The sequence below is a fragment of the Prionailurus bengalensis genome, chromosome A2, assembly GCF_016509475.1.
Source record: "Prionailurus bengalensis isolate Pbe53 chromosome A2, Fcat_Pben_1.1_paternal_pri, whole genome shotgun sequence".
In the NCBI taxonomy this organism is placed as follows: Eukaryota; Metazoa; Chordata; class Mammalia; order Carnivora; family Felidae; genus Prionailurus; species Prionailurus bengalensis.
This window is the reverse complement of record NC_057348.1, coordinates 156,255,691-156,266,242: the sequence shown is the minus strand read 5'-3', so window position 1 is coordinate 156,266,242 and position 10,552 is coordinate 156,255,691. Positions and strand designations below refer to the sequence as shown.

Sequence of the window (10,552 nt, the reverse complement as noted above, 5' to 3'; positions counted from 1 at the left end):
TGGCTGCCCCCGGCTGTGGAACCTTGACAGTAGGGGCTTTCCCCGTAATGTCACCAAATATGCTATTTTATCCCTTTGTTGTGGGGTGTTCATAGAAAGCCCTGCTGTAGTGGATAAAGAGAGGAACACGTCCAGTGTTCCCTGGAGAGGTGCACTAGGAAAAGGGGATCCTTGGTAGGAAACTGGGGAGGAGGGAGAACATTTCTGGATAGGTGCTTGTGGCTTTGACTCTGTCTGAAAGGGAACACCCAAGAGCTTGAGGACTTTCTGTGTTTAAAGCCTCAAGACTAGCTTTTTCCTGATATTTTGTGCTCTTCCTCAGAATAAACTATTACACCCACAACACAGCACGAAGTCAGTTTTCTTGAACGTAGCAGGAATCACCTTCTAGGCAGAGAAAATAGCTGTAAGTGACACTATTACCTTATGCTTTAGGCTCAGGCATGTAGGATGGATTCAGGTGCCCCTTTGCCCAAATTCAATATGGATAAGTCTGTGCAGCTCTTACACTCTTCATTCTGAGCATTTCTCTAAGACATTCTTCTAGTTCATATTTCACGATTAGCGTATCAAACCACCGGCTTTTAATTACGGTAACAGTGAATAGCTTCCTCATGCTTACTATCCCAAACATTGTCTCAGTCTTTCATGGACCTTTTTGTTTCACTTTATTATAACAACTACCCATGAGGTTGCCCATTTTGTAGATGATGAAATGAGCCATGTAGAGGTGGAGTAACTTGCTCAAGGTCACACAGCCAGTAAGTTGTAGAGATGGGATTTAAGCACGATAGTTGACTCTAGAACCCGCCTGCTCTACCATAGAATATTCGCTTCCCTTCTTCTTTATTTGATCCGCAGTGCAGCCTCATGAGTTAGGCAACAGACACCGTTTTCTCCGTTTTACCATAAAGAATCTAAAGCTCAGAGGTCAGTGACTTCTCCAGGGTCACCTGGCTGATGAATGTAGAGTCGACACCAGAGGCTTTCCCTACACAAGCTAAGTTATTTCCCATTGTGTTGCTACACACTGGGGTCTTTGGGACATCTCAGTGGTCTGAAAAGTAGATTTTGGTCAGATTCCAAGTCACTAGTTGTGGGGTTTTGTTTTTTTTTTAACACTTTTCTCCCAAGCCCACCCCTACCCCCCACCAGGCTCAGGTATTTCTCCTCTGCTTGTAGTCAACTCCCCCTTCGGCCCAGTGTCTTTTACTGATCTCCAACCACATTGTCCAATTCCGAGCTGTCTTCTCTTTAAACTTCCAGCTTTTTTCTTCCTCCATTATTTTTTTCTAAACCACATATTTTCACCATGGCACAATTTCTCATCCGGTAAGAACTGCTTTCTTGAATATCTGAGCCTGGGAATCACTGACTCTTGATAGTGAAGGGGGGCACTTTGTGTGGCCCAGAAAAACATGAAGGCTGAGACACAGGTGTGGAGGCATAGGCTGGCCATAGCTGATTGGCTAAATGGGGGTATCCACCCTTTCTCTCCCCCTTGTCCTTCTCCCCACCTTGAAGCCAAGGAAGATCAAGTTTTGTGCCCAGAGCAAGGTTCCATTTGCATATTTTATCTATTCTTCAGGTTTCTTTAGAGGGGTAAGTGGGAAAAGTCTCTGTCAATTAAGGCTTTAACACTAGCTAATGAAAGACTGGTTCCTGTAATGTTACGGCCTTCCTGTTCACATTCCCACCCCTCCTTGTCTCGTCCCTGAGCCTATTAGAGCTGCTTAAGTGGCTCCAGCATCTATTGGAGGGTAGTAAGCAGAAGAAAGGCAGGAGAGAGTCCAAAAGGAGTAGGCATGTGGGCTGTTATTATTGTAGCAGTCATGACTTGTCCCATGATACTCAGATTTAATTAATGGCATGTGTATTTATCTTTCTAAATCATATTAGATCCCGATTGAGCTCCACAAGCAAAGTTCAGTGATAAGCCCAATCAGTCAGTTGGGCTCTGTCCACTCATTTGGATTATAAAAACTCTAGAATGTGTTGTCCATTTGGAAGGCAGCCGCTAATTTGCCCACTTCTTATTGGCCAACCTGCCCAGAGGATCTCCAAGGCTCAGCACGGAGTGCTCACTTCACACAGGCACCTGTACAGTTCCAGTTTGAGGACAATCCACTTCAGAGCCACTGTGTTTGAGCAGGTTCTGGGCTTAGGTCTCTAGAACCCATCACATCTGTTCCCTTTCCCCGCCTTGGGAATGCAGCAGAGGGGGCTGGCACGTTGTGGGGCTGCCTTTCTCTTCAAACATAAAAGTCAAAGCATCAGTTTGTCCCTGTTAGAACAATTCAGTTCATTTGCTTATGGGATTACATTGTTTAAGCTCTTTTTCTCCTGGGAAATCCATACTGCCTGGCAAAATTTCCTCTTTTCTTTTGAATCATATTTATTTACTCAATATATTCGTTTGCTAGGGCCACCAAAGCAAAATAATACAGACTAGGTGTCTTAAGCAACAGAAATCTACTTTCTCACAGTTCTGGGAACTGAAAGTCTAAGATCAAGGCATCAGAAGGATTGGTTTCTCCTGAGGCCTCTCTCCTTGGCTTGTAGATGGCCTTCTCCTCACTGTGTCCTCATGTGGCCTTTCCTCTGTGGGTACAATCCTCGTGTCTCTTCTAGGATGTCCTAATCTCTTCTGATAAGGATACCAGCCAGATTGGATTAGGGCCATCCTCATGGCCCCGCTTTTAAGTTAATTAGATCTTTAAAGACCAAATCTCCAAATATAATCACATTCTAAAATACCGGGACTTAGGGCTGTACTTGTACAAATTTTGGAGCGCAATTCAGTCTGTAACACTCAGTAAATATTGGCTGAATTCCTGAAGCATTCCTGCAGTTTTTCTAAGCTGTAGGGAAATAGCAATGAAGAAGATAGGAAATGTCTTTTCATGGCATTTATGTGCATTTCTGGGTGTGGCTACACATATGTGAGGAGGTATATTTATATCAGATTATGGTGCTTAGGTATTGTTAAAATAGGATAGAGTGGTAATAAATGTGAGCGGCTTCTGGGTTCGCAAGTGCTATATTAGGTAAGGGGGTCAGGAAAGACCTCTTTGGGGGAGATGAGATTTGAACTTGAGACCTCACATAAGAAGGAGCCAGTCATGGGGTGCCTGGGTGACACAGTCGGTTAGGCGTCTGACTCTAGATCTTGGCTTGGGTCACGATCTCACGTTTCATGAGTTTCAGCCCCGCATCGGGCTCTGTGCTAAAGGTGCAGAGTCCGCTTGGGATTCTGTCTCTTCTTTTCTCTGGACCTTCCCTGATTGTGCGCTCGTGTTCTCTCTCTCAAAATAAATAAATCAACTTTAGAAAAATAAAAAAGAAGGGGCCAATCATGTAAAGGAAGAGTAGGGAGGGCTTTCATTATTCCCTGCTGAGTCTGTAACAGAAATAAATCAACACACACACCATTGCTTTTTAAATTAAACAACCCTGTCATCTAGCATATGATATTTACCTTGCCATTGGTTTTAATTGTAAAAATTGACCATCAACATATTGAAATGGTCTTACAAAACTTAATGTAGATTTTTTGACATGAAATGGTATTTGTGGAATATTAAGAGAGTAAGTTATAAAGCAGTATGTGTTGTATGATCTCACTTTATTTAAATGAGTGAGTTTACGTTTTGCAAAAATATGCATGGATTTTGTGATTCAAACAGCTAAAAGAAAGAGAAACAATGGCAATAATAAATAAAATGTTCCCAGCGAGGGCAATACCTAACCTTGAGGAAAGAATTACTAGTGGTAAAATTTCATATATTATAGTGAGAAAGAAATTTAGGCAGGACTAAATTAATTGTTTTGTCTCTATCAGGCATAGTGTTCTGTGTTTTATGTGGATGATTTCATCTCATTCTCAATTTCTACAATAAGCCCAGGGTTGTGGGATCAAGCCGTGTGTCCGGCTCTGCACTGAGTGTAGGGCCTGCTTAAGATTCTCTCTCTCTCTCTCTCTCTCTCTCTCTCTCTGCCCCTCTCCCCCCTTGCATGCTCTCTATCTCTAAAATTAAAGAAAACATAAATAATAAAAATAAAAATATACAAGGGCAAGATGCTTTCAAAAATGACCGCTCATATTTGTAAAAGATCCAAGTAGAATTTCTAGAAACAAAAATATAATTTAACTAGATAAGGTCAACTGAAGAGTTAAATGGCTTATTGGAACTGAGAGTGAATTAGTAAACTGGATGCTGGTTCCAAAGAAATGACCCAGAATGCACCACAGGGAAGCAAATAGAAGGAAAATGTGAGTGAACAGTTAAAAGGTCTAAATGACAGTGTGAAAGAAATGTGAACACAGGTTAGAACTACGCCTCAGGCCATCTTTCCTCCCATAAAATGGGAACACCTAGATTTAGAGGCTGAAGTTCTGGCCCCTTGAGATGATCATCGTCACCACTCCCTTTCCGACCACACTTGTGTGGCACTGTACTGATGATTCCAGGGAAACGTGTCACCCGGGCCAGAACACGGGCCCAGGGTTTTTCAGCTGGAACTAGGAAACTCCCATGCAGCCTTGGGTGTGGATTGATGGTAAAGACGGGTGGGGTCGGAGCAACCCTGAGACTCACGCTTGTTTTTGAGAGTGAATTGAGACTGGGCTTGTGTATCTACTCTGTGCACGTCTAGCTTTACAGATCCAAGGGGCAGCTAACACACAGTTCTGACTGCCATGATGCGACGTGACACAAAGATCTAGGGTGCTCTCCAAAGGAAAAACAGCTGTTGGCAGATAGAAGAGTGTGGCTTCACGCTAAAACTCCTTGCATCTGCTCAGTGCGTCTCTTACTGGGGAAGGCTGGGGCATTCCCGTCCTGCCACAGGGACTTGGAGAATGATGCACCTGCCTGGTATATGGCCCTAGGCAGCTTTCATCACCGCCTTGTTCTGTGGAACCCCCTCTCGCACTTCCCTCACCTTACAGATTACACAACAAATGGACAAGACTGGCACACCCAACTGTGGTATATGGTAACTCCCAAGTCTAGAGAGGCCCTCTCAGCATCATGCCTCTCTCCTTGGCAGACAGTATAAGGTTTAGCAGCTAAGAGGGTATAATCAAACACGTCCCAGACCTTGGACCACTCAAAAACTCATCAATGTGGCAGGTCCCTGAGCTTTTGCAAATTTTACGTTGGTCCGGCCTGCATATGGCATACTGAGGCATCTCGAGTGCTTTATGATTCCAGGTCACCAAGAACAACCAGCAAAATGCCATCAGTCTAATGGACCAGTATGATAGCAAGATGGCTAAGAGCCTTCTGAAGTATATCAATAGAAAACGAGCCAAATAGAGCTTTGAGATAAAATAGTTGAAGGGGATTTCTGACCCTGCCCCTTGAAGGCAAACTGTGTCCAATGGTCTTTCCCGAGTACTTCTAAATACTCTTACGAAGGAAATTTTATCCGTAGCCTCCTGACAGCTATACTTCCTGTGTCTGGCTGGAGTCCCCGTCCCCCACCCCACCCCCAGTTCGTCCTGCAGATTCTCTCCCTGTGGCCAGTCTTCCCCTTCACACCCAGACCTACCCACAAGCACAGGAACAACCAGAGCTGTGGTTTCCCCCTCCCACCTGCCTTGGCTGGGGCCTTGGGTTCATCCGGTGGGAGCCAGACAGGAGGGAGCTGGCTGAGGTTCTTGCTCAGACCTCTGATCCGTGCTGAGTACTGTGTCTCCGGCACTACAGAAGTAAAAGCTGCTATCTTCAAGGCTCACGTTGCTTACGGTCATAGTTGAGAACACTAGGGTTGGGCGGCTGATGGGAAACTTGTCCTTGGTAAATCCATGTTCGTAAGTGGCCTCCAGACCCTGGTTTGTGGTTGCCATCAGCACCAAGCTCTGTCCTGGGAGCTGATGGTACCAGAACATTAAGGTGAACTGGATATCGACCTCACAGTGGATTGTCACGGAGGTCCCGCGTTGACAGATGTCTCTGTGTGGCTTCTGAGAGAGGAGAGCGCTGAACACAGTGTCTAGTTTCAGTGAGAGAGAGAGAGAAAGCTGACAAGCTCGTCCCCAGGCAGGAAGGTCTTTTCACTATTTGCTTTAATGTCACTTTGGATCCCTGGCACGGCCTCCATTTTGTTCTTCCAACTGTTATACCATCAGAATCCACTAATCCACTAATCCAGTTCCCTCCTCCTCTGATGGGTGGCCTCAGACCCTCTGCTCCTCCACTGGGCATCAACATTAACCCCAAACTTCCCAGTGGGATCAGACTCATACCTTGTCCCAGGAGAAGTAGCAGGCAAGTCAGCATCTTTAGGTGATAACCTCTCACCTTCCCTGAGAAAAGGCACTGAGAAGGCAAACTCAAGTTCATCTCTCCTCCCCAGCGTGGTCTTCCTTTCCTACTGCATCTGTTTCCCTTCTGTAATAGGAGGAGGAGCCTCTGCAGAATGTGCCGAAAATCCATCTGCCCCCTAGTGGAGCTGTGTGGCTCTTCACTTAGGATGGATCTTCACTCCCAAGGCGTAACATTCACCTGCCATCCATCCGCCACGTATCCACCGCGTCCCCACCTGTCATTATGGAGCACCACATAGGTGCTACCCTTTGGGTAATTGCCACTGGTGAAGCCTGAAAGATCACACATAGGCTTTCAACCATTTCTCACCTCCTCACAGAACCTTTGCATTTCCATATACATTTTAGAATAAGCTTTCTAGTTAAACAAACAAACAAACCCCACCAAAACTCAGTTGGTTCAAGAATTAGGATTTTGTTGAATCCATGGATGAATTTGAGGAGAACGCTCATTTTAACAACATCCAGACTTCCAATTTGTGAACATGATCTATCCCACGTTGCAAAGTTGTCTTTCGGGGCACCTGGGTGGTTCAGTAGGTTGAGCCTCCAACCCTTGATTTCAGCTCAGGTCATCATCTCACAGTTTGTGAGTTCGAGCCCCACATCGGGCTCTGCATGACATCGTGGAGCCTGCTTGGGATTCTCTCTCTCTCTCTCTCTCTCTCTCTCTCTCTCTCTCCCTCCCTCTCTCTGCACCTCCCCCACTCATGTGCTCTCTCACTCTCAAGATAAATGAAGAAAACCTAAAAAAAAAAAATAATAAAGTTGTCTCCCATTTCTCTGAGTAACGCTTTTTGCTTCTCAGTATACGTGTCTTGCATGTCTTTTGTTAAATTTGTTCTTAAATACTTTGGGCTTGTTTATATTCTTTTAAATTCAAATTTTAAAACTCATTTATCCCATTGTTTGCCATAGGATATAAACTGCAGTTGATTTTTGCATGTTAATATTATAGCCCATGCCCTTAATAAATTCACTTATTAATTTCATAATTTTGCAGTTTCTTTTGATATTTTACTATAAATGGTGATTTCATCTCTTAAAAGATTTTACCTTATCATTTACTCTTCAGCCTTTTCGTCTTTTTCTTCCCTGGATGTGCTGCCTAGTACCTCCAGTAATGTGGGACAGAAGTGCTGTGCGTGAACGTTATTGACTCGTCTATCATGTTGGGGCTAAAGTGTTGAATATTTCTGCCATTCATTATGCTTTTAATTGTTGGCTGCTTGCAGATGTCCTTCGTTAGACTGAGGAAGTTCGTCCTGTTCCCACTTCTCTGAGTGTTCCTATCAACAATGGATATGGAATTTTATTAAGTGTTTTTTTCTATCTCTAGTGATAACTGTTGTAGTTTTTATACATGTGCTAATAAGGTAAATAATAATGACTTATTTTTTAAATTTTTTAATTTATTAAAAAATGTTTTTTAACGTTTATTTATTATTGAGAGACAGAGAGAGACAGAGCATGAGCAGGAGACGGGTAGAAAGAGGGAGAGACACAGAATCCGAAGCAGGTTCCAGGCTCTGGGATGTCAGCACAGAGCCTGACATGGGACTCGAACCTGCAAACCGCAGGATCATGACCTGAGCCGAAGCCGGACGCTTAACCGACTAAGAAACCCAGATGCCCCTAATTTTTTAATTTCTATTTTATTTTTTTTTAATGTTTATTTATTTTTGAGACAGAGACAGAGCATGAACAGGGGAGGGTCAGAGAGAGGGAGACACAGAATCAGAAGCAGGCTCCAGGCTCTGAGCTGTCAGCACAGAGCCCGATGCTGGCCTCGAACTCACGAACCATGAGACCATGACCTGAGCCAAAGTTGGAGACTCAACTGACTGAGCCACCCAGGCACCCCTTTAATTTCTATTTTAGAGAGAGAAACTGAGAGTGCATGTACAAGTGGGGGAGGGGCAGAGGGAGAGAGATCATCTCAAGCAGGGCATCCCATGCTCAGTGCAGAGCCAAACCTGGGGATGGACCCCACGACCCTGGGATCATGACCTGAGCTGAAATCAAGAGTCAGACACTTAACCAACGGAGGCACCCAGGCGCCTCTGCAGTGACTGATTTTTGAGTATTGAGCAAGCTTGTTCCTGGGATAGACCCTATTTAATTATTTGAAAACAATCTATTTTGACTTGTTAACTATTGACATTTCAGGTATCTCTCTATTTTTTTCTTTTAGTGATTGGCTGAAAATTATCATACTCATTTTAAACTTTTTACAGTATACTTATGATTAATATCGTAAAGATTCATTGAAAATATAAAACTTTGCGACTACGTGGGCCTGTTCTCTCCAACCTCATCTTTTGTGGTATTGTTGTCATCTTTATTGTGTCTATCTGCCACATGCCCGGCAATGCAGTGCTGAAATTTTTGCTTTCACCGGTTGTGTGTACTACAAGGAATTAAGAAAAATCTCTAATATGTATCTACACTTCACTATTTCTTGTGCTCTACATTTCTACCTCAAAATCCAAGTTTCCAACAGCTATTGTCTTTTGATATTTATCTATAGACCACTGGAATCTGTTATTCTTTTTGCACATCCCCCCCCGCCTCATTCGCTAGACACTAAAATTTCTATTGCCATAAATTCAAATTTACTGAATTTTTCTTCTGTTATCTCTAATCTGCTCCAAGCTCATTCAGTGAGGTTTTTTTTTAAATTTCAAATATTGCCATTTTAATTCTCAAATTTCCATTTATTTCTTATAGTTTCCATTATTGTGTTGTGAATTCCCATTTGTTTTCTTCATTACAGTAATATTTTCTTTTATGTCCTTGAACATGCTTTAAGTCCCTGTTCATGAATTCTATCATCCAGGTAAGCTCAAAATATGGCTTCACATCAGGAGTTCAGAGCTTGGAGCCAGGCAGCTGCCATACTGATGTTCTTTTGACTATAGGTCATGTTATTTATTTTCTTTGTATACCTAGTAATTTTTTCATTGCGTCTTAGACACTGTCAAGGGTATGTCTGGATTTTGGTTATCTCTCTGAGGGGTGATTGGGTTTTTGTTTTCACTGGCATTTAACTTGCTAAATTCAACCTCTGAATTCTGTTCTCTTCTGTTTGACAAAAATGGAAATTTCTGTTCAGTTCTTTTACCCTTAGCATGGCTGATTGGAGTGTTTCTCTCATGCATAGTTCAGGCATTAACCAGAGACTGGGACAGATTTGCATGCAGAATTTTGGATTGCCATTTTGTGGATATCCTTTTTCTGAGACATCCTCGCTAAATTTTTAGTCAATTCTTCATGGGTTTCTACTTGACTGCGATCTATTTTTTGGCAAAAATCTATAGAAACAGAAAACTTACCTTTCATCCAAGTGTTTACTTCCCCATAGATTCTGCCTTCTTTTGGTTGCTTTTCAGCCCATTAAAGATAAACTTTAAACTTTTTTTTTTTTTGGTCCAGAGTTCATATTTGTGATTTGTGAAGGATGAATCTTACAGGAGTTATCATGGCATTACAAGAACTGCCTCATTCTTTTGAATGGCTGCTAGGTAATCAGCAGACTTTTATCGTTTGGTTGGTACCTATATCTGAAACCTCTGAGTCATCTAGACTATTTTAAAGGAGGTCATCTTCTCCAGGCTGGATCTGGGTTTCTGATCGTGTGAACTGACGCTAGATGATGTTCTGGATGAGTTTCTCATTTAGTGTAGCCACAGTCTGTGTTTTGGCAGTAGCTGAAAATTAACCTTGGAGTCTTCCTGCTTCAGTCTGGCCTGGTTGCTAACTCGTTGCTCCATACAGTTGTTATCCTGATGCTTTTTTTGGTTGTTGTTATTCTGAGTCAGATTCCCTATTTTCTGAATCCTGCCGTTCCTTCCCTTTTCGACTTTCTCCTGTCGTTTGCTGATACACCTTATCCAGGAACTTCCTTAGGAAGAGTGAAATGGAAATAAAGGGTTTAGATCCTGGCAGAAATGAAAACTGCATTTGACTGGTAGCTTGGGTTGGTTGAGAAACATAGGCTGAAAATTGTTTTCTATCAGAGTTTTGCAATTATCTTTTACACCACCGTGTTCTAGCATTCAGTGTTGCTACTGAGAAATGTGAATCATTCTGTTTCTCATTTCTTTATTTATAACTTGTTTTGACTTTTAACATTTTTCTTTGTCTTGCATCACTTTAGATAATTTTGTCCGCACTGTTCTGAAACTGAATGAAGATATACCTTAGTTTCAGTTGTTT

The 10,552-nt window shown here is 42.7% G+C and overlaps 1 gene segment (V, D, J or C); it reads right to left on the bottom strand.

Moving 5' to 3' along the window:
* LOC122488426 overlaps positions 1–10,552 on the bottom strand; it is a 42,010-nt gene that overhangs the window by 18,215 nt on the left and 13,243 nt on the right. The window contains 1 exon segment of the C gene segment in view: positions 940–953. Coding sequence covers positions 940–953 — 14 coding nt within the window.